This window comes from Mustelus asterias, chromosome 4, assembly GCF_964213995.1.
Source record: "Mustelus asterias chromosome 4, sMusAst1.hap1.1, whole genome shotgun sequence".
NCBI classification, from domain to species: Eukaryota; Metazoa; Chordata; class Chondrichthyes; order Carcharhiniformes; family Triakidae; genus Mustelus; species Mustelus asterias.
The window spans coordinates 145122312-145146595 of record NC_135804.1 but is presented as its reverse complement, the minus strand read 5'-3'; the positions used below and the strand labels follow the sequence as shown (position 1 = coordinate 145146595).

Genomic DNA, 24284 nt, shown 5'->3' with positions numbered 1-24284 from the left:
GATACAATGTGAGCACGTGACCGGGTGAGTGTCAGTTTCCCAGCGAGAGCAGCCTGAGCTCCATTGAGCAGATATCCCAACCCAACCACTGCACCGCCTTGTAACTCTCATTCTTGTCTTTTGTCTTGTATTAAAGATCACCGCACTATGCAGACCGCGACCAGGCTGATCTCAGTCCTCCTCTTGTTGTTCTGTGGGCCAGTCTGGGGCGACGATGATTCCGAATGGGTGAAACTCCCCAATACATGCGAAGGTTTGTGTCCCCACTTGCACTCTTGACAGCTGCACTTGTTACACTCACATTACAAAGACTTGTGTTTTAATTGTATTTTTAAAAAGTCAATATTCACGTCGCCGGTACTCTCCGAACGGTAATTAATCGGTAATTATCACCATTAAAATCACATTTTTCTGTATTAACGTGCTTCATAATTTATTTAACAAATCGACCCGATGGGTTTATTTTTGGTACTATTTAAATACAGGGCTACTTCCCCTTTCTGCTCCACGATTTTTAATAATCTGAATTGCACCTTGTTTTGGCTATTGTGTGGATGAACTTGGTCTCATTTGTACTTCCAGTGCTTATATGCCTTCATGTAAATCCCTCAGATTCAAGTTCAATTTTTTAAACATAAATTATTATTGGGCAGCAAACTGGGAAAAAAAATGTTTATTCCAGAAACAGTTTTAAGATTGCTTTAGTACTGTAGGAACAGTGGTTTCATCTACTTTATGATGATCCTCATTGGGATCTTTTAGGTTGAAAGCTATTTGGCCAAAGGAATAATTTCTGAAACAAAAACAGAAAATGCTGGAAAATCTCAGCGGGTCTGCCAGCATCAGTGGAGAGAGAATAGAACCAAAGTTTTGAGTCTGGATGAAGGGTCTGACATTGGCTCTATTCTCGCTCCAATAAGAATGTGGCTGATCTTATTGTGGCTTTAACTCCACTTTTCTATCTACACTTCACCACCCCCCTGCCCCTATGATAACATGACAAAAGACCTGAATTTCAGAGGTGAGGTGGGAGTGACTGACTGCCCTTGACATCAAGGAGCCCCAGCAAAACTGGAGTCAATGGGAATCAGGGGAAAATCTCCGCTGGCTGGAATCATACTTGGCACAAAGGAAGATGGTTGTGGTGATTGGGTCATAAAGTCAAAAGTGGGGATGACTGTACAATATTCATGATGTGGAGATGCCGGTGTTTGACTGGGGTGGGCACAGTAAGAAGCCTCTCAACACCAGGTTAAAGTTTCACAGGTTTATTTCGTAGCACGAGCTTTCGGAGTGCTGCTCCTTCATCAGGTGAGTGGGCAGCACTCCGAAAGCCCATGCTACCAAATAAACCTGTTGGACTTTAACCTGGTTTTGGGAGGCTTCATACTGTGTATAATATTCAGCACCATTCATGATTCCTCAGATACTGAAACAGTCCATGTCTAAATGTAGTTAGACCTGGACAATATCCATACTTGGGCTAACAAGTAGAACGTGAATCCCCCACTATCAACATCCTGGGGGTTACCATTGACCAAAGGTTGAACTGGACTAGCCACACACATACTGTGGCTACAAGAGCAGGTCAGAAGCCAGGAATCCTGTGGCAGGTAACTCATCTCCTGAATCCTCAAAGCTTGTCCACAATCTACAAGGCACAAGTCAGGAGCGTGATGGAATACTTTCCCATTGCTTGGATGAGTGCAGCACCAACAATTCTCAAGAAACTTGACACCATTCGCGACAAATCAGTCCGCTTGACTGGCACCCCATCCACAAACATTCATTCACTCCATCACCAATGCACAGTAGCAGCAATGTGTATCATCTACAAGATGCACTGCAGGAACTCACTGAGGCTCCTTCAACAGCATGTTCCAAATCCACAACCACTGCTATCTAGAAGGACAAAGGTAGTAGATACATGGGAACACCACCATCTATTTCCCTCCAAGTCACTCACCACCTTGACTTGGAAATATATAACCATTCCTTCACTGTCACTGAGTTAAAATCTTGGAACTCCCTCCCTCGGCAGCACTGTGGTGTAATTACATTGCAGGGACTGAATAAACCTATTGGACTTAACCTGGTGTTATGAGGCTTCTTACTGTTCCCATCCCAGTCCAACGCTGGCATCTCCACATCATGAATATTATACAGTCATCCCCGCTTTTAACCTTACGACACAATCACCACAACCATCATGAACTACCACATACATGCAGCGATCCAGGAAGGCAGCTCACGATGACCTTCTCAAGGGCAGTTTGGGATGGACGATGATTGCTGGTGTAGCCAGTGACACCCACATTCTGAAAAAAAGCACCAGCATCCTTGCAGGTCAAACATCTGTCCAATTCAGCCTTAATTATATTCAGTGACCCAGCCTCCACTGCTCACTGTGGAAGAGAATTCCAAAGGCTACTGATCCTCTGATAGAAGAAATTCCTTCTTATCCCCTTAAATTGGATATCCCTTATTTTGAAACTATGTCCCCCGCCAATTTCTAGATTCCCCCACAAGGGGAAATGTCCTCTCAGCTTCTAACTTGTCAAACTCTCTCAGAATTTTATGTTTCAATAAGATCACCTCTCATTCTTCTAAACTCTAGTGCATATAGGCCCAATCTGCTCAACATTTTCTCATAAGCCAATACCTTCCTCCTAGGAATCAGCCTAGTGAGCCTTGTCCAAATTTCAACGCAAGCATATACCTCCTTAAGTAACAAGACAATACTGTACACAATACTCTAGTTGAGATCTTGTCATCTGTATGGCTGTAGCAAGAATTCCCAACTTTTATACTTCATCCTCCTTGCATTAAAGGCCAACATTTAATTTGTGTTTTCCTCCTATCTGTGATATATGTTTTGTATGCAAGGAATTTTGTTTTCTTACCCTTAAAGTGATTGTCCCAATTTAAATAATCCCATCCCAGCAGCAAGCTTTTTGTGTGTTTTAGAAAATAATGTTATTTATTATTGCACACTTGCCCCAAAGCTTTAAAACACGATGTCTCACTCAGTGACTCTCTTACAGAGTAGATACAGATGAAGCTCAAACAATACAATTACAATTTATGATTGTCTCAGTATCTTTCGTGCCAAGCCTGTAGTTTCTTAGATGAGTTGATGCTTTAGTTGAAGTGAAGGTCGTGTAAAGTGTAGGATTATCAATAGGCTGCAAGTCATCTTGTAGCCAGATTTCCTGGAGGTTGGTTCACAGATGAACTCCGTGTCCTTCCTCCAGTTTCAAGGTATTGCTGTTTATTACCTTGGCTGCTTAGATTACTTCCAGTTGGTTTGATGGTTTTCTGATTGAACTGTTGTCTGCAGATCATATTCTTGCATTTATTTTAAAAGCAGACAACAAAATGGTGTCCCCACCATGTGACTTATACAAGTTTAAAGTGTTATAATGTAACTAATGATAACATGCTGCGAGGGTCAGCTGACCCAGTAGACAATGTAACCAATGGCAAAGTGGTGTGGTGTGGTGATCAACTTGGTATAAATAGCAGTAAGGATAAAGTTTAAAGTTTATTTATTAGTCACAAGTAAGGCTTACATTAACACTGCAATGAAGTTACTGTGAAATTCCGCTTGTCGCCGCACTTCGGCGCCTGTTTGGGTCAATTCACCTAACCAGCATGTCTTTCAGACTGTGGGAGGAAACCAGAGCATCCAGAGGAAACCCACGCAGACACAGGGAGAACGTGCAAACTCCACACAAGCAATAGAAAGGGATTGTAGGGAGCATTTGTGGCCCAGGGTATGGCCCAAGTAATGGTGTAATGAAGTTTCTTTATTAACCTTTTCTTTCTTTCATTTACTTTGTGAAGTTAGTTCTTTTATTGCTTGCTATTTGAGTATCTTGAGTCCTTGAGTATTGAGGTGGGCGGCACAGTGGTTAGCACTGCTGCCTCACAGCGGCAGGGACACGGGTTCGATTCCCGGCTTGGGTCACTGTCTGTGTGTGGAGTTTGCACGTTCTCCCTGTGTCTGCGTGGGTTTCCTCTGGATGCTCCGGTTTCCTCCCACAGTTTGAAAGACGTGCTGGTTAGGTGAATTGACCCAAACAGGCGCCGAAGTGCGGTGACAAGGGGAATTTCACAGTAACTTCATTGCAGTGTTAATGTAAGCCTTACTTGTGACTAATAAATAAACTTTAAACTTTATCCTTACTGCTGGATGAACACAGAGGTATCTTTTTCTGAAAAGGGATAGTATGTTGATTATCCATCCCGTATTTGACATATTTAAATTCACCGTGTCTAGTTTGAATGAGGGACCACCATAATACAATGGAAGGTTTATGGGATCTATTCCCAGTCAACTAACACGCATTGAATTTCAATGTTCTTTAGTTCATGGAACAGAACAGAAAGATGGATTGGCTGGAATACTATAGTTCTTTTGTGGACGTTCCATCCTTAAGCAGAGGGATGTGTGAATTCCCCAGATGGCTGCTAATGCCCATTGGTTAGATATTTACTTGAGACTCCGAACTGTCTGGAACTTGAAATGCCAAAGGTCATCTGACTTTCAGCATCCATTTTAATTTAACATTTTTGTTCAAAATGTTAAAAGTATTGGTTGAAAGTTCATAATATACTGGAAAATGACATCATATTATGTTTTTCTTGCTAAAATTGATATTTTCTGAAATTCTAACCCCACCTACAAAATTTTTGTTCACTCATTTTACATATCCATATTTCTTTGCATGTTGCTCACAATGTGATTCTTTGTATTTGCTCACAACTTGTTTTCCTACTCCCTATCTTTATATCATCTGAAAATTTGACTATGATACAGTTGGTTGCTTATTCCAGGTCATTACTATAGATCAGAAATATTTGAGGCCCTAGCACTAATCCCTGTGGCCCTCTACTCATTACAGTTTGCCAGCCTGAAAATTATCCATTTATCCAAATTCTCTCTTTCCTGCTAGCTAAAATTCTATCTGTACTAATACATCACCCCCAATACTTTGAGCTGTTATCTTGTGCTGTAAGCTTTTATGTGGCACCTCATAGAATGCCTTTTGGAAATCCAGATAGCTCCAAATGTACTGCTGCTACTTTATCCACCCTGTTTGTTACATTCTCAAAGGACTCTTAGTATGTTTGTCAAACACAATTTTCCTTTCACAAAACGCTGTTGACTCTGCCTGATTGTATTGTTTCTCAAAATGTCCTGCATCTCCCTCAATAATAATGGATTATAGGACTTTCCCAATGGCAGATGTTAAGCTAACTGACCTATGATTTCCTGATTATCCATCTCCCTCTTTTCTTGAATAGAGATGTTATATTTTTCAATCCGCTTGAACCTTCCCAGAATCTAGGGAATTTTGAAAGTTTAGTCAATATATCCATTTATTTCTATAGCTAATTCTATTAAGACACAAGGATGTAGATCATCAGGCCCGTGGAATTTGCCAGCCTTTCATCCCATTAACTTTCCCGGTATCCTGCCTTTACTGAGCATTGTTTTAAGTTCTATCTTCTCCTTTGAACCCTGCTTTATCACTAAACTTGAAATGCATCTGATGCCATCTACTGTGAAGACCGATACACAATGCTCTGCAAACGACACTGCCTTTATTTTGTAAAGACTCTGTCCTTTTAAGAGCTCCTGTCTTTTGAAATGATGTGAAATCCGATTTGAATGATACTCGGGTGGTATGTATCTCATCCTACACAGGAACATCAATGGAAAGAAGTTAACATTTCAGTGTTATCACAACTGGAAATGTCATTGATCTGAAATATCGACTGTTTCTGTGTCCACAGATGTTGGCCAAGCTGCTGTTTTTATTTACAATCTCCAGCATCTGCGACAGATGTAACATCAGAGTTATTGTGTTGATCTACTGACTGTTGGTCAGCTCTTGCTCGTTTGTGAGGTTGACATGTAACAGGTGCATGTCGTTGGCCCCAACTGCTGCTCATGTCAGAAGCTATTGCTTCATTTCAGTAGCTCGCTCTACCGAGAGTGGGGAATTCCAGGTATCAGGATCAGTCAGGAATTCCAGGTATCAGGATCAGTCAGGAATTCCAGGTATCAGGCTCAGTCAGGAATTCCAGGTATCAGGATCAGTCAGGAATTCCAGGTATCAGGCTCAGTCAGGAATTCCAGGTATCAGGCTCAGTCAGGAATTCCAGGTATGAGGGTCAGTCAGGAATTCCAGGTATCAGGGTCAGTCAGGAATTCCAGGTATCAGGATCAGTCAGGAATTCCAGGTATCAGGGTCAGTCAGGAATTCCAGGTATCAGGATCAGTCAGGAATTCCAGGTATCAGGGTCAGTCAGGAATTCCAGGTATCAGGATCAGTCAGGAATTCCCTCCTGAAGCACAGAGCCTCACTCCAAAATAAAGTAGAATTGTCAGTTGGCAGCTGCAGGGTGACACAGTGGTTAGCACAGCTACCTCACAGCACCAGGGACCCGGATTCAATTCCTGGCTTGGGTCACTGTCTGTGCGGAGTCTGCACATTCTCCCCGTGCCTGCATGGGTTTCCTCCGGGTGCTCCGGTTTCCTTCCACAGTCTTAAAGATGTGCTGGTTAGGTGGATTGGCCATGCTAAATTCTCCCTCAGTGTACCTGACCAGATGCAGGAGTGTGGCAGCTAAGGGATTTTCACAGTAACTTAATTGTAGTATTAATGTAAGCCTACTTGTGACACTAATAAATCATAGAATCCCTATAGTGCAGAAGGAGGCCATTTGACCCATTGAGTCTGCACTGACTACACAATCCCACCCAGGCCTTACTCCTGCAACTCCACATATTTACCCTGCTAATCTCCCTGACACTAAGGGGCAATTTAACATGGCCAATCCACCTAACCCACACATCTTTGGACTGTGGGAGGAAACCGGAGCACCCGGAGTAAATCCACGCAGATGCGGGGAGAATGTGCAAACTCCACACAGACCCAAGGCTGGAATTGAACCCTGGTCCCTGGCACTTTGAAGCAAATAAACTAAACTAAGAAGATGGAGTGTGAATGTGAATTGGAGCTGGAGTGGGTGTGTCTCTGTGACAAAGTGTGCAGTGTGATTGTTGAGACAGCTTTTAAGAAAATGTTAGTCTGGCTGGCCTGTCGAATATGGATAAATCCAAAAGTCGCAGTTTTCCATCAAGCAGAGGCACAATTGTTAATGTAAATATTCATGAATTTCTAGGGACTCCATAAAACATGAATGTACCCCTGTACATAAGGGGCCACAACCGTGCACTGTGGCTATGTTGTGTCTTCTCTAAGGGATTCTCTGCAACAACTGGCCAAGGCTTTTCAGAAGCATCTCACACTAGTGACCTCCTTCACCAGGCTGGACAAAGGCACTATCACCTCAAGGTTTTCACCATCCTGACTTAGACATATGTTGCCATTCCTTCATGGGTGCTGGATTAAAGTGCTGGAACTGGCACAGTGGGACTATATTATATGTACTGTGACAATTCAAGAAGTTAGCTCACCATCAATTTCTTAATGGCAACTCACGATAAGCAATAAATGTTGGCCCTACCATCCTGAGGATTAATTAAAAAAATGGTGCACAACGTTATATTATTTACCTTGGATCCTAGTGCATAGGAAGCTACACCACAAGGAGCTTTTATTCAGTGCAAATTGGCACTCTTTCTCAACCGGGATATTGGGTTCATGTCATACTATTTGTAACTCCCACAGTTGCGTGGACCTGCAGAGTTTCACTGGCTGTCTTGTCTGGAGACAATACACATCTTTTTAGCCTGTCTTGATGCTCTCTCCACTCACATTGTTTCGTTTCTTAAAGACTTGATTAGTTGTAAGTATTCGCATTCCAACCATTATTCATGTAAATTGAGTCTGTGTCTTTATAAGCTCTGTTTGTGAACAGAATTCCCACTCACCTGAAGAAGGGGCTTAGAGCTCCGAAAGCTTGTGTGGCTTTTGCTACCAAATAAACCTGTTGGACTTTAACCTGGTGTTGTTAAACTTCTTACTCTTTCTCAAACCAGAAGGATAGCGACATGGGAAATTGAAAAGTCATAATAACACGGAAGTATTGATGTGAGGGCCCACCAACTTATTTTCCATCAAACTTGTATTGTACCTGATCTGAAAGGACTTGGTGTCTCAATCCTTACATGACTCTCACCTCCCTCACTATGCAACCTTACAGCTGTCCTCCAAACCCTCTAACCTCTTGTACATACCCTCCATTCCTTTGCTGTACCAGTAGTTCCCCGCACTCTAATACTCTAACGTGGCACTCTTCCCCGCAGACACTCCCTCTCCAACACCAATTCACAGACACACTCCACTTTTCCCCTGCAGCTGTCAGTTGACAATTCTGTACTTAATTTTGGGATAAGGCTTCAGGTGAGTATTCCTGTCTAGGCCTGATACCTGGAATTCCCACTTGCAGCACAGAATGAGGTACTGATTATGCACCTATGACATGTCTTGTGATGTTATAGATGCTATATAATGAAAGTTGTTAATAACATAGGATGGTAAAGGTGGGGGAGCAGGGAGAAGAATAGGTTTTTTCCCCCAGTTTGGACTTGGCCTCATCAAATACTGCATGAGCTTTTACCAAAATCTTTACTCGCAAATCTTTATAGCTGGAATAAATGTGTGCATTTCACTATTTTTTAAAGTTTACTTATTCGTGTCACAAGTAGGCTTACATTAACACTGCAATGAAGTTACTGTGAAAATCCCCTGGTCGCCACACTCCGGTGCCTGTTCGGGTACACTGAGGGAGAATTTAGCATGGCCAATCCACCTAACCAGCACGTCTTTCGGACTGTGGAGGAAATCTGAGCACCCGGAAAAAATCCACGCAGTTACAGGGAGAACGTGCAAACTCCATATAGTCAATGACCCAAGCTGGGAATCAAACCCAGGTCCCTGGCACTGTGAGGCAGCGGTGCTAACCACTGTGCCACTATGCTGCCCCACTATGATACTGTAACTATTAGTTTGACCCAGTCCAATGAAGTAATTATGCTCCGTTGAAAGCACATGCAGTCTGTGACAGACACACTGATGCGCAGTGTCACTTGTTAACACACGATCTCTCTTGCTTGTATTTTAGGCTGTTTATTTTCTAATTGTTGAACAGCAGTCTGTAAGTGACTAACCTTTTTACTGACTGACAATTTCAAACTGAATTAAAACATGTTGCTTTGTTAATTCTTCCTCTTCTGGAACAAAAGCAGAAGCGAGAGACAGTGTTGCTGTTTCTCTTTCCTTTGTTTCCATTTTGAAAAACAGTCACACTTTTATTCATTGACTGAGAGGCAAAGCAAAGGTAGTTTCCATTTTCTTAAACTTGTGGGGAGTTTTATTTCAAATTATCCAAAATTGTTAATCTTATGGAGATGACTGGCATGGTATATAGAAGTATTAAACTGGTGCCATAGGTAGTGCCCTTTTCATGTTGGAATTGAGGTTTTGTGTTCAGGGTGATTTGGAGAAATTTTGGCTTGTGGTGTAAATACCAGACAACACTTCATCTGGATGCTTGATAAGAACAAAGAAAAGTACATCACAGGCCCTTCGGCCCCCCAAGCCCATGCTGATCATGATGCCCTAACTAAACTTTTTTTAAATCTTCTGCTCTTACTCGGTCCATATCCCTCTATTCCCTCCCTATTCATCTACCCATCCAGAGGCCTCTTAAATGTTGTCAGTTTGCCTGTTTCCACCACCCCCTCTGGCAGCGCATTCCAGACACCCACCACCCTCTGCGTGAAAAACTTCCCCCGCACATCTCCCTTAAACTTTCCCCCTCTCACCTTGAACCTGTGCCCCCTTGTAATTGACACTTCCATCCTGGGAAAAAGCCTCTGACTATCCACCCTGTCTATGCCTCTCATGAATTTGTAGACCTCTATCAGGTCTCCCTTCAGCCTCCATCTTTCCAAAAGGCAGTGTGGCAAATACCCACACTAAAATTTCTCACTTTGAACACAGACATTCACAGAAATCCACTGCTATCAACATGTTGCAACAAAACAAAATCACTGGTCAACATTTGATCCTTCAACCATTTGAAAGAGAAAGATAGGTTTGTGTTTCAGGTCGGACACTTCATGAGAACCAGGCGTAGGTGAGAGAAGATGACCAATCTAAATGAGGATTTGATCACTGACAATAGGGGTGATTAAAAAACAACAACTGAAATTCATTGGAAGCTTACGAACAGAATCCCATTGGCTGGTTCTTTACAAAACATTTGGTGATTTGCACACTGTAATATAGCAGTCAGCCAGTGGAATTCATTCACAGAAAATAGTTGAGGCCAAAACATTATATGTTTTCAAGAAACAGTTAAATATAGCACTTGAGGTGAAGGGGATTAAGGGATATTGGAAGAAGGTGGGATCAGGCTATTGAATTTGATGATCAGCCTTGATCATAATGAATAGTGGAGTGGGGGGGCAGCATGGTGGCACAGTGGTTAGCATTGCTGCCTCACAGCGCCAGGGACCCGGGTCATTGTCTGTGCGAAGTTTGCACATTCTCCCCGTGTCTGCGTGGGTTTCCTCTGGATGCTCCAGTTTCCTCCCACACTCCAAAGATGTGCGGGTTAGGTGGATTGGCCATGCTAAATTGCCCCTTTGTGTCAGGGGGACTAACTAGGGTAAATGCTCACTCCACACTCAAACCCTCCATTGTCTTTGGTAAGTAGTTATCAGGCATTTTGACTACATGACCAGCCCAACTCAAATAATATTGACAATTAATAATAACAATGTTACCGCTCTGCATTTTCAATTAGACTCCCTTTGATATCTGTCTTTTTTAACTCCTTAGTTTGCAAGTACCTTGCTGTGGAATTGAAATTGGCCTTTGAAGAAACAGGAAAAACCAATGAGGTGATTGATACCAAATACGGCTTTCTGGAAGGAAAGGGGTCGAAAATAAAGTACAGGCACTCGTAAGCAAATTCCTGAAAGTTCACTTATTTCTGTACGGGAAACTGATATTTATCTTTAAATGAATTATTTTTATTTTTCTCTCTGGGCCTTGATGAAATGCAAAGTGGGATAAAGTAAAATTTATTTATTAGTGTCACGGGGGCGGGGGTGGGGGGCAGGAGGCGGGAGGTGGGTGGTTGAGACTGGGCTGTTTTGTGCAGTTGGAAGGAATTGGTTTTGATAAGGATACCAGGGAATGAAGTTCAGTTTGCATCAAGCAGTGTGTAAATGTTCCACACCTCATGTCTTAGTCTTAAATGGTTGCTGGGTGTGGTAAGGCGGGGGGAGGAATTTTGATGGATTGAGAGTGAGCCAGTGAGTTGAAGAGGATTGACTTCAAGTTTACTGATAAGCTGGATGAAATCCTGGCTTAGCCAGGACCCATTGATGCACAGGCATTTGAAGGGTGATTGATGAAGGAGCTGGAGCTGGGTCATTGTCAGCATTCAAATGGAAGTTGACTCAGTGGTTTGTATGGTATAGTCAGGGTGTAGCATGTAAATGATGAAGAGGAATGGATCGAGCTCTGGGAATTGGCTCAATGATGTGGAGATGCCGGCGTTGGACTGGGGTAAACACAGTAAGAAGTTTAACAACACCAGGTTAAAGTCCAACAGGTTTATTTGGTAGCAAAAGCCACACAAGCTTTCGAGGCTCTAAGCCTCACCTGAAGAAGGGGCTTAGAGCCTCGAAAGCTTGTGTGGCTTTTGCTACCAAATAAACCTGTTGGACTTTAACCTGGTGTTGTTAAACTTCTTACTGTAATTGGCTCAATGAGCAGGGAAAGTGCTTACTCTCACAGTGTTCAAAGAATAGAATCCCTATGGTGCAGAAGGAGGCCATTTGAGCCTCGACCAACTCTCTGACAGAGCATCTTACCCAGGCTCTATCCCCATAACCCCACATATTTACCCCCCCCAACCTACACATTCTGGTACACTAAGGGGCAATTTAGCATGCCACGTCCTTCTAGTGTGGGAGGAAACCGGAGCACCCGGAGGAAACCCACGCGGACACGGGGCGAATGTGCAAACTCCACACAATCACCCAAGGCTGGAATTGAACCCAAGTCCTTGGTACTATGAGGCAGCAGTGCTAACCACTCTGCCACCGTGCCACCCCACTGTGCTGCCCCGTACTTCACCAACAACTAACTTTTTAATTGACTTAAAATGATGTCAGTGAAACTTTGTGGCGTCTAAGGGCCAGGCCACTTTATTTGCACAGTGTAAAAAATCTAACCTTAGAGACACAAATCTAGATTACTTTGTCTTGCAGCAGGGAATAGCAAAGAGCTAAATTCATCACAGCAGAATCTGAAAATAGAATTCTCCAGTGTGCCAAAATGTTTTCTTATTAACTCTATTTATTTTCTCGAAGTGACATTCGGTTGATTGAAGTAACTGAAAACATTTGTAACCGTCTGCTGGGATATAATCTACACAAGGAACGAACTGGGAGTAATCGATTTGCAAAGGTAAGCATTGCTGAACTGATTTGATTTGATTTATTATTGTCACGTGTATTGGGATAAAGTGAAAAGTATTGTTTCTTGCGCGCCATACAGACAAAGCATACTGTTTATAGAGAAAGAAAGGAGAGAGTGCAGAATGTAGTGTTACAGTCATAGCTAGGGTGTAGAGAAAGATCAACTTAATGCAAGGTAAGTCCATTCAAAAGTCTGATGGCAGCAGGGAAGAAGCTGTTCTTGAGTCGCTCGGTACGTGACCTCAGACTTTTGTATCTTTTTCACGACAGAAGAAGGTGGAAGAGAGTATGTCCGCATGTGTGAGTGTCCTTGAATATGCTGCCTGCTTTGCCGAGACAGCAGGAAGTGTAGACAGAGTCAATGGATGGGAGGCTGGTTTGCGTGTTGGACTGGGCTTTGTTCATGATCCTTGTGGTCTTGGTCAGAGCAGGAGCCATACCAAGCTGTGATACAACCAGAAAGAATGCTTTCTCTGGTGCATCTGTAAAAGTTGGTGAGAGTCATAGCAGACTTGCCGAATTTCCTTAGTCTCCTGAGAAAGTAGAGGCGTTGGTGGGCTTCCTCGGTGTGGAGGGACGAGGACAGGTTGTTGATGATCTGGACACCTAGAAACTGTCTTTAGTGAAGGAGGGGAAAACAGTTATATCCTGGGTTTTGCTGGAGCTGGGTGCCATGGTGGACTTTGTATTTGATGTCTTGTGGCATCTACATTGAAGGATTGTTGTTTGTGACAAAACAACTGTAAATTTATTAAGTCACAAACTCACAGCTGACTTATTTTTTTGTTCTTAGAATATGAGCACCAAAAGTGCATTTATTGCCCATCCCTACTTATCTTGAGAAGCTGAACCTTCTACCTGAACAAGGGCAAATTCTGTGCTGGTCATGTTCTTCCCAATGGTGTTAGGTAGGGAATATCAGGATTTTGACCCAGCAACAATCAAGGACAAAGTTCCACACATCAGTAGTCATGAAGTTAGTTAATTAGCTATTTGAAGACTAGTTCAACATTCAGCAATGTGCAATGGTTTTTCCAATCAGACTGGACATTCTTGAGTTCAGTGAGTGGGCGAGGGTCTGGCAGATGGAGTACAATGTTGGTAAATGTGAGGTCATCCACTTTGGTGGGAATAACAGCAAAATGGACTATTATTTAAATAGTAAAAAAATTGCAGCATGCTGCTGTGCAGAGGGACCTGGGTGTCCTTGTGCATGAATCGCAAGGCAACGGCAAGTGTAGACATAGTCAATGGATGGGAGGCTGGTTTGCGTGATGGATTGGGCTACATTCATGACCTTTTGTAGTTTCTTGCGGTCTTGGTCAGAGCAGGAGCCATACCAATGTTTGATACAATCAGAAAGAATGCTTTCTATGGTGCATCTGTAAAAGTTGGTGAGAGTCGTAGCTGACATGCCAAATTTCCTTAATCTTTTGAGAAAGTAGAGGCGTTTGTGGGCTTTCTTAACTATAGTTAACTATAGACTCCACACAGACAGTAACCCAAGCTGAGAATCAAACCTGAGTCCCTGGCGCTGTGAGGCAGCAATGCTAACCGCTGTGCCACCGTGCTGCAGGGACATAGTAACAGCACTTGCCGCTAACCTCAAGGAAAGTTTCCTACAAATCTAGTGCTCAATTTAACATGACTTTCCCCTCTCCCAATGGCAGTTTAAATCTGGGCGCCAAAATAAAGGGATCTCCAACAATCCAGGAACAGTGATGTCAGCAGATAGGATAAACAGTCCATCACATTGAAGTGTTCTCGCAGAGAGCAGACCAGGAAGTTAGAAGCACTGAATCCCTCCAGTTTAAAATTTCATCTTTCTGTACTGGTTAGTACGTTTATCAGTAGTCATGAAGTTAGTTAATTAGCTATTTGAAGACTAGTTCAACATTCAGCAATGTGCAATGGTTTTTCCAATCAGACTGGACATTCTTGAGTTCAGTGAGTGGGCGAGGTCTGGCAGATGGAGTACAATGTTGGTAAATGTGAGGTCATCCACTTTGGTGGGAATAACAGCAAAATGGACTATTATTTAAATAGTAAAAAAATTGCAGCGTGCTGCTGTGCAGAGGGACCTGGGTGTCCTTGTGCATGAATCGCAAAAAGTTGGTTTGCAGGTGCAGCAGGTAATTAAGAAGGCAAATGGAATTTTGTCCTTCCTTACTAGAGGGGTGGGGTTTAAAAACAGGGACCTTATGTTGCGGCTGTATAAGGTGCTGGTGAGGCCACACCTGGAGTACTGTGTACAGTTTTGGTTTCCTTAAGTGAAAGGATACACTGGCACTGGAGGAGGTGCAGAGGAGATTGACTAGGTTGATTCTGGAGTTATGAGGAGAGACTGAGTAGACTGGGGCTATACTCATTGGAATTCAGAAGAATGAGGGGAGATCTTACGGGAACATATAAGATTATGAAGGGAATAGATAAGATAGAAGCAGGGAGGTTGTTTCCACTGGCAGGTGAAACTAGAACTAGGGGGGTCGGCCTCAAAATAAGGGGGAGCAGATTTTGGACTGAGTTGAGGAGGAACTTCTTCACACAAAGGGTTGTGAATCTGTGGAATTCCCTGCCCAGTGAAGCAGTTGAGGCCACCACATTGAATGTTTTTAAGGCAAGGATAGATAAATTTTTGAACAGTAAAGGAATTAAGGCGGGTAAGTGGAGCTGAGTCCACGAAAAGATCAGCCAGATGGCCTACTCCTGCTCCGAGTTCTTATGTTCTTATTCCCCTTCCTGCAAGGTTGAAAAGCCAGAGATTAGCACTGTTTAACAGTTTCTGAGTCCACAACCATGTAATGAAGCTCAGCTTTCATCATGTTCTCAAACTGATCCATTATCACCAGAGGAATGAAGCAGTAGTCACTTGGCCCGGAACTGTCTAAATGCTATGAGAATGTAGAGAACACCCAGTAATATAAGCCTTGGCTTTATCCCCATAACTGACATTGCCTTTAAGCATAGCGAAACAGTCACTGAAGACCAATTTGTGACACTAGGAGAAGATGATGAGTGAGATTGCATAAAATAACATTAAACTAAAAGCGATAGTGAAATGTATCTTTAAACAAAAATCAAGTACAAATGCTTTATTTTACTTCTTTCCAAACCAGGGAATGAGTGAGACATTCCAAACTCTCCATGGCCTTGTTCATAAAGGTGTAAAAGTTGTCATGGACATTCCCTATGAACTGTGGAATGAGACATCAGCTGAGGTCTCTGACATGAAGAAGCAGGTATGTGCAGAGCACCTGATCTACAACTTGGTTGGGGGTGGTAGAGGGAGGGGTGTAGAGAGGGATGGTGGGTGGCAGGTGAAGTACTGCTTTCCAAAGAAAGATAATAACTAATTCCAGATCCATTGGTTCTTCGATTGTAAAATGTGCTGCCCAATATGGAACTGGAGCAAAGAGACCAGGAACATTCTAGATTTGGTCTGGGCTGATCTAGGGCTGAGAGGCATTGAGTGCTACAAGCAGGAGGGGAGAACAGCCAACATTTCCACTCCTGGTAACTTTCTGGTGATCTCTCTTGGAAGTGTGTGTTTGTGTTCTGTGATGCCCCTTGAATGTGAATAGACTTTTGGCATTCACAGTTGAGTCTCAGACATGGCGAATGGGCTAATAATCAGGGTACTGGAAGGTCTTTAGCACCATTGGGACATGATCCTGGTTTACTTTAGTGCCTTCCGCAAAGGAAGATAAAAGATAAAAGGCAAACATATTGTTATGCTATTGATTTTTGGGTCAGATTTGCCTCATTGACTACATAGAACCATCGAATCCCTCCAGTGCAGAAGGAGGCCAATTTCACCCAGGCCCACCCCCTTGCCCTATCCCTGTAACCCCTGCTAAACCTCCTAACCTACACATCTTCGGACACTAAGGGGCAATTTAGCATGGCCAATCCACATAAGTTGCATATCTTTGGAGTGTGGGAGGAAACCGGAGCACCTGGAGGAGACCCACGCAGACATGGTGAGAACGTGCAAACTCCACACAGACAGTCACCCGAGGCTGGAATTGAACCCGGTCCCTGGAGCTGTGAGACAGCAGCGCGTGACCATGATCTTTACAATATGGTAACAACGGTGTTAATAAAATGCATATAAGTTTAAAGGTAAATTCTCCTCTGAATTTCAAAATTAAATAAATTAAAACAAATTGTTGGGGGGACGGGGACGGACGGGGGGAGGGGGGTGGTGCCATGCGGGTTCTAACGCTTGAGAGGAGCATTAGAGGGAAGTGGCAGAACGTGGGACAGAACTGCTTTCACACATTCCTTTAGAATTCATTTGTTGTTGTTTGAGTGCTGCTGTACAGTAGTTGCAACTTGAAAAATATCCCGACCACACAATGATCGCGTGATGATTTTCTACACAAAATATCTTGTTCTCAGTCTGCTATTAACCAACAAAATACCAGTGGGGAGCATGATGCCTTTAGTTTTTCTTTAAAGCCATTTAGGGATTGGATGGTAGTGCAGATAAATATGCTTGCCGTTAAAGCAGTGAAACTATGTTGGTACTTGTCTAACTCCAGTGTGTGCTCTCTCTCATACCCCAGTGTGACGTAATGGTGGAAAAGTATGAAGATGTTATTGAAGACTGGTATAAAAATCACCAGGAGGAAGATCTCACCGTGTTCCTCTGTGAACGGCATGTGCTGAAGACCCATGAGACAGGTAGAAACCTTTCTAACACCTCCATGTCCTGACGACATGCACCTCATGTCGGCAGGCTGCTTTAATTTTTATTGCAGGCAGAACAATCATCATTGGGTGGAAAGCAGCTCGAGAAACCTTGTGAAGGAGCAAAATTGTATTTCCTTATCTTCCTGAATTGCTGTGGCATCTTTTATTGTAAGTTGCAGTAACAGATCTCTCGGTCAATCCTCTTTATCTTAAGATGAGAGAAACATATATGATTCCGCAACCCCCCCACACCCCCCCGCCTGCATGTGCTGCTTTGTGTCATATTTCCTAATGCTAAAGGAGCCGCACTGGAGGGGTGGAGACAGATGGTCTCCATTGGGAAGGCAATGGCCTAGTGGTATTATCGCTAGGCTATTAATCCAGAAACTCAGCTAGTGTTCTGGGGACTCGGGTTCAAAACCACAACAGCTGGTGGAATTTGAATCCAATAAAGAAAATATCTGGAATTTTTGACCATGAAATCATTGTCGATTGTTGGAAAAACCAATCTGGTTCACTAATGCCCTTTAGGGAAGGAAATCTGCCATGCTTACTTGGTCTGGCCTACATGTGACTCCAGAGCCACAGCAATGTGGTTGACTCCCAACAGCCCTTGGGCAACTAGGGATGGGCAATAAATGCTGGCCAGCCAGCGATGCCCATGTCCCACGAATGAAGTTTCTGTCACTGATGCTATCCTGCTGTGTTGTCGAGGTTTCCCTAGACTGCAATCAATTAGAAGTCACTGAACTCAAGAATATAAAGTCTCTTTTGTAAAAACCATTACATCTTGCTGAATGTTGGGGATGCACAAGTGAAACCATTGCATAGTCACAGTGCAGTAAAGCCTTATTTTTCCATTACGTTATGTGTGCTAAAGACAACAAAAGTAATTTTCCAAAGACTCTTGCACAAAAGGTGAATCAATCTGAATCTGTTTCAGAATGTCTGAGGGAGAATTGGAATGGCCAGAAGGGGGACCCTGCGATGATCGATGAAGAGAAGAAGAAAAAGAAGAAGAAAAATAAGGATAAAGAGGGCAAGGAAGGGAGTAGCAAGAAGGAGAAAAAAGGAAAGAAGGAAAAGAGACCAGAAGAGGACAGCGACCGGGAAAGGGAAAAAGACATGTCGTCTGATGATGAGCAAACGCAACAGAAACCCCCTCCCTCCCACAGACCTGATGAACTGTAAAGACTGAAGGACTCGGCCAGAAAGTATTGGTTCTGAAAAGTGTGATAAAGAGCATTACTGGTAAATGGGCAGTAACTGACCCCAGTGGACCCTCTTCATAATATGAATTTAAATAGCTTTCAATGAATTGGTTACATTGACAAAAAAAAGACACTTAGCTGACTGTTGGTTTTTCTATTTATGCATAATGATCGCCTGCCGTAACCCCATTTTCTATTCTTTCTGTTTCTGAGTGACATTGACATGGAACATGACAGACTGTGTCTTCTGTTGCTTGAATTTAAGCAAGTTACTGTTGATGCTTCAATACCCCATCTGGTGTTTTGTTTTCAGGGGTGCTTTGAAAGTGTTTTATCGAACATGTAGATCCAGCGTTATAGGAGCAGGAAAATTAATCTGTATTTCACCTTTTGTAGTTTAGCCAGTGGCAAGGAATTCATAATCGGTTAATCTTGTGTCGACATTTTGACTTGCGCTGGGGATTTGAGTCAGGAAATGATGTCACAGTGTTCTGAACACGAGTTGTTTTGAAGTAAATGATGCTCAATTCAATGTTGCCAAGCATGGCAGGAGGCATGGAAGCCAATCCCATGATTTCTATTGGATCAAAACACCAAGGAGAGGCCTAGTATGAAGCACGCCCAAAGCTGAAATATAAAATCAATTTATAGCTTTTCAAGGTTACTGGTCTCCAATCGTAAGAAAACAGAAGGAGTTGAGAAATGCGTCTTCCAAAACAATGGGTCAGATTTGCATCTTAAAGAAGAAACAAGTTCACGTATTTCGTTAGTTATAAGCTGTGGGTTTTGTTGTAGGGAATAAGGACCCCATTGTACACTGAAGGCAAAGACATGGGTTTTCCATTTTCATGGAGAGCTACATGGGATTGCAAAATGTGATCTCTTGAACACCGGTAAATATTGTGGAATCCCATGTAATAAAAACAGAATTTGACTTACAAATCACCCTAACTCAATGGCTCCCTGGCTTTCATTTGATCCACACCTCTTGTGTAGAATTTGAGTTGTGTACGGATGACTAAACCACACAATTCTTTCACATACTGCCGAAAAGTGACTCATAACCTAGCATTCTAATGTGTGCATTCAGCTATGGATGGGCAATAAATGCTGGCCTTGCCAGCGATGCTTGCATTCCGTGAATGAAAAAAAATGTTTGCCAGCTAATTAGATTTAAAGAAAATCTAAAATCTTTTCTGCCATAGAGCGTAAAGTAACTTGATCCAACTCAGCAGAAACATTTAGAAAAACACTCATTGTTTTCAAGTTAAGTCATTATTTCAAGGCAATAATGTGGGTCTGGATGACCTGAATAAACTAATCCACTCTCACTCATGTGGGTTTATGAATTTATCCCAATTGACAGAGACGGACAAACATGCACAGATGCTTACAAATAAGATGCTTCATTCATTCAGTGAAATGAAGGTCCCTGGACTTCCTGTACTCAGGCTTGCAATAGACACAGTTGTCTTGATTCTAGGAATTTTCCACTCACCTCGGCTAGTGACTTCTGTAAATCAGTAACCACTTGTGCCGTTGCTATTTCTTGCGATGGAAACAACTAATCATTTGGGGCGTGGTGCTGTGGAAATTCACAACATCTATCCGCTCAAATTTAGATACACAAGGCTTTGGGAAATGTAATTTTTTAAATATATTTGTTCAAACCCCAATGATATCCTTCCATATCTTTGTTGCATGTTGTTTTTGAAAACACATTCTGATTTGACAGTTGATAGCACAATTTCACTGCACCAGAATAATTTAAAACTACTTAACAACTGGTCCTGATATGTTTTTTCTGGGCATTTTGGAAATCGTCCAAATTAACTATTCTTATTCAAATGTTAAGAATGTTCATTTTTGGCAGCAGGAATTAGTCAAAGTGGGCCTTGTATTACACCTTGGCAGAGTACTCCAAACTCTTGGAACAGAATGAATGTTTTTTTTATTTCATTCACGGGATGTGGCCTTCATTGGCTAGGCCAGCATTCAATGCCCATCTCTAATTGCCCTTGAGAAGACGATGGTGAGCTGTCTTCTTGAATTGCTGCAGTCCCCGAGGTGTAGGTAAATCCACACTGCTGTTAGGGAGGGAGTTCCAGGGTTTTGACCCCGCGACAGTGAAGGAGCAGTGACATCTTTTCCAAGTGTGTGGCTTAGAGGGGAATGTCCAGGTGGCAGTGTTCTCATGGATCTGCTGCCCGGCCCTGCCCTTCAAGATGGTGAAAGTGGTCCTGTCTTTGGAAGGTCCTGCCTTGGTGAGTTCCTGTGCTCACAAATACGACAACATAAACCGGCTCCTTACAGATGTCTGGTTCTTTACACTCATTTCCCTGCTCCACACTCCTCCTCAAACACATACGGAAAGTGGGTGCACAATTACCCCAGACCATGGCTGTGAATGTGTTAAGAGTCCAGAGACAGAGGTTTGGAGGAGGCACACACGTGATCTCTGTCAGGAATAACACTGTGCTGCAAGAAATAAAACCTGGAGTGTGGTTGCTTTTATTCTAATAGAGGCAAATAAAGAATTGAGTGAAAATGTAGGATGAAACTGTCCATCCAAACTTTTTCAGAAGCTGGCTGATCAGCTATGTTTTTCTGTTTGTATTCATTTTTGTGAAACCTCAACACTCAATAAATAGTTAGAGTCATGTATTTGATCTGTAAATACCAAAGTGTGTCCTAAATCATTTCCATCTAGAATATTCTTTACCTTTTGAAGTGAATGAATTTCCCATTGAATCAACTATGCAAAAGTCAACAGTCCACCCCCTGCCCCCCAACACCCTGCCCCCCAACACCCTGCCCCCCAATACCCTGCCCCCCAATACCTTAGCATAGATACTTCGCAGCAGAATTCTTGCTAAATTTTAGTGTTTCAAAATATGGATTAAAGTACTTTCTTTGTTTTGAGTCTTGGCTGGGACCATCATTGGGCACTTTGTGGGCTAAGGTGCATTGTATAATCAGAAAATGCAGATTTCTTTGCCATGATTGTGGCATCCTTCTGGCAAGACAGCACTTACTCCTCGCTCCGGAGACGCCTCAATATTCTGAGCTGTAATTCTGGACCAGGGGCTGTTTGCTTGTGGTAGAAGAGAGAGGTAAGTGGCTTCTGACAAGAAGTCATGTCAGTCTTGGGGGAGCACCTTGTTGTAGCAGGCCTTGGGAGGCCAGCCAAGCAAAAGAAATAGGTTGTCCGTTGATTTTCTTTGTCGTTTCCCCCCCGCCCTCCCCCCACATTCAACATTATTTTGAGGTCCACAAATGGTTAAGTTCTTCAATTCTGTTGGCCTGTGAACGGGGGATTCTGGAATCTATCTGGCAAACCCTGCATCCAGGATTTAAGAGTGTAAAGAGCTAGCATTAATTATTTATCTGCCAATACCACTTCAGGAACAGCCACAACAATGATGTGCATTTATATTGCGTCTTTAACTTGGTATGGCATTGCGGCTAAAACCATGGGAATATAACAGAGGTTTTAACCTCCACCCGCCACAAAGAATATCAGTGAGGGGGACGCAGCAAGCTCAGGCCTACGTTTGAAAATAGATGAGAGGAGGTTGGACAGTCAAGGCAAGTGGATCCTATCCATCTCCTGCTTGTGAAGGCAATGAATTATTTGAAAATTGGCTGGGAAATGGAAAACATTGTGGAACTGAGCTTTTAGAAGGGAGTAGTAGGCTGGATTCTTGACATAGTCCAGAATATTTCACTGAGATCTCCCTGACCATTCCTCCCCCTTTACTGGAAAGATGTTACAGGTACACTGGCAAAAATGTCAGTGGAACCAAATGTCAGCTGACAAGTAGGTCTTGGGAGTCATTTATGGCACACAAGGTCATTTGGCCCATTGAGCCCATGCCCATTTTCTACAGAACAACCCAGTCAGTCTTACTCCACTGCTCAATCCCCATGGCCCTGCAAGTTTATTTCCTTCAAGTGCCCATCCAACTTCCTTTTGAGATCGTTGAATGTTTCCACTTCCACCACCCTTGTGGGCAGTGAGTTCCAGGTCATCACCACTCACTGCTCCCTACATTCCCCCTGCACCTCTTATCCAAACTCTTAAATCTGAGTCGCCTAGTCATTCTACCATCATCTAAAGTGGGAAGAAATCTTCCCTGTCTACCTAATTTAAGCCTGTCATAATTTCTGAGGGTGGTGGAAGCAGAAATAGGCAATTGGATAGGTACTGGGAGCAGGGGTCTTGCAGGGCTATGAAGATCGACAGGGGCAGGGACATGTGTGGTTTGCTCTGTGAGGAGCTGAGATAGACTTGATGGGCCAAACAGCCTTCTAATATCTTGTAGATGACTCCATGATTCCACTTTGTCCTGGTTAGATCCCTTCTCATCACATTGTAATTAGCCCTCTTCCAATTTAGAAGTTCTATATTAGAGAGTTTCTTACACTTCTCCATCACTATTATCTTTATGATACAATGATCACTCTTACCTAAATTTTCACCCGCACACAGTTGGTCTGCTTGGCCCAAATAATTTCCCACCACTTGATCCCAATACCTCCTTTCTAGTTGGACCGAGAACATATTATCAAGGAAGTTCTCCTGAACACACAGAGATCCAGTTGCTCTCAAAACTGGTGTTGGATTTGAAAATTGCAACCTGTGATTCCCTGAAATTAATTTGGGCAGTTTCAATGCAGTTCATGACAGAGGCAAGGCCACAATGAAATTCAGCACTGACTCAATCTCCGCAGGGAGACTGCAGACGTTGATTGCTGGGGCAATGTTAAAATTTCACCCATGGCTTCTGGAGAGGGTTCTATTGGGGCAGAAATACAAACATACAGATTAGGAGCCAGAGGAAGCCGTTTGGTCCCTTGAGTTTGCTCTGCCATTCAGTAAGATTATGGCTGATTTGATTGTGACCTCAATTCCACATTCTGCCTCCCCCCACCTTTGAAATGACCTCATTCTAAATACGAAAATTCATAAAATGGTTTTCAAAAAAGAAACATCCCAAAAATCACAAGCTGAATCACCTACTCTAAAATTCCATTTGTCACACGATCTTCTCCTGGAAAATAAAATTTGGCATCTCTCCAGACTGTTTTTAGAGTTTTAAATCTTCTGTGCTGACAGAATATTAAATTCCATCTTTGAACTGTTGCCAATCGACATATCTGAGTGATGAATATCAACCTTTAAATTTCCTGTTTGTGTGAATTATCCAGATAATACATCTCATATTCCATCATATCTACACTTATTCATTATCTTAAATGATTTGTATCAATTCAGAATGTTAACGTACCACTTTGTGGTCGAACAATATTTGAGAAGCAGTTGTGACAGCTCCTCCTTCTGGTGATCGATAAAAAATAATAGTAATATTACCTATCTGTTAGGATCTGGGCTCTATTTTAAACGTTGGCATCCTTCGTATCTGTGGCGACTGGTGGACAGCTTACGTCTGTATGGTGATATGAAATGAGTCAGCTAGATTGATCAGGTGGCACAGTGGTTAGCACTGCTGCTTCACAGTGCCAGCTGGCTTCGATTCCCGGCTTGGGTCACTGTCTGTGTGGAGTTTGCACGTTCTCCCTATGTCTGCTTGGGTTTCCCCCGGGTGCTCCGATTTCCTCCCACAGTCCAAAGGGTTAGGTGGATTGGCTGTGCTAAATTGCCCCTTAGTGTTAGGGGGTCTAATTAGGGTAAATGCATGGGGTTAGGGGGATAGGGCCTGGGTGGGATTGTGGTCGGTGCAGACTCGATTGGCCAAATGGCCTCCTTCAGCATTCTTGGATTGTGTGATCTATTGTGAGTATCAGTTGGTATTTTCCAGTGCAACATTTTCATACATTTGTATACAAATATACCTTTTTGTAGGGAACCCATGTGCTAAGAATGCAAATTAACATTT

At 42.9% G+C, this 24284-nt stretch overlaps 1 protein-coding gene across 2 annotated transcripts; it reads left to right on the top strand.

Annotated features, from left to right (window-relative positions):
* Positions 1-21065, top strand: cnpy3 (canopy FGF signaling regulator 3). Of its 2 annotated transcripts, XM_078211886.1 has the most exons (7): positions 1-24; positions 137-253; positions 10827-10950; positions 12371-12467; positions 15595-15717; positions 17047-17164; positions 18117-21065. In XM_078211886.1, exons 2-7 carry the CDS (start codon positions 148-150, stop codon positions 18362-18364), a joined length of 816 nt encoding a protein of 271 aa, XP_078068012.1. In that variant the 5' UTR covers positions 1-24; positions 137-147; the 3' UTR covers positions 18365-21065. The 2 variants fall into 2 exon arrangements, with proteins under 2 accessions (XP_078068012.1, XP_078068010.1); XM_078211884.1 differs by lacking the exon at positions 1-24 and having other exon boundaries at positions 27-253.
* Positions 21066-24284: the final 3219 nt, after the last annotated feature.

Excerpts from the sequence above, each read along its gene's own strand:
- cnpy3 (XM_078211886.1), top strand. The coding sequence starts at position 148 with ATGCAGACCGCGACCAGGCTGATCTCAGTCCTCCTCTTGTTGTTCTGT. Across the intron at positions 15,718-17,046 it reads TCTCTGACATGAAGAAGCAG|TGTGACGTAATGGTGGAAAA; the intron begins GTATGTGCAGAG and ends CTCATACCCCAG. Across the intron at positions 17,165-18,116 it reads GCTGAAGACCCATGAGACAG|AATGTCTGAGGGAGAATTGG; the intron begins GTAGAAACCTTT and ends AATCTGTTTCAG.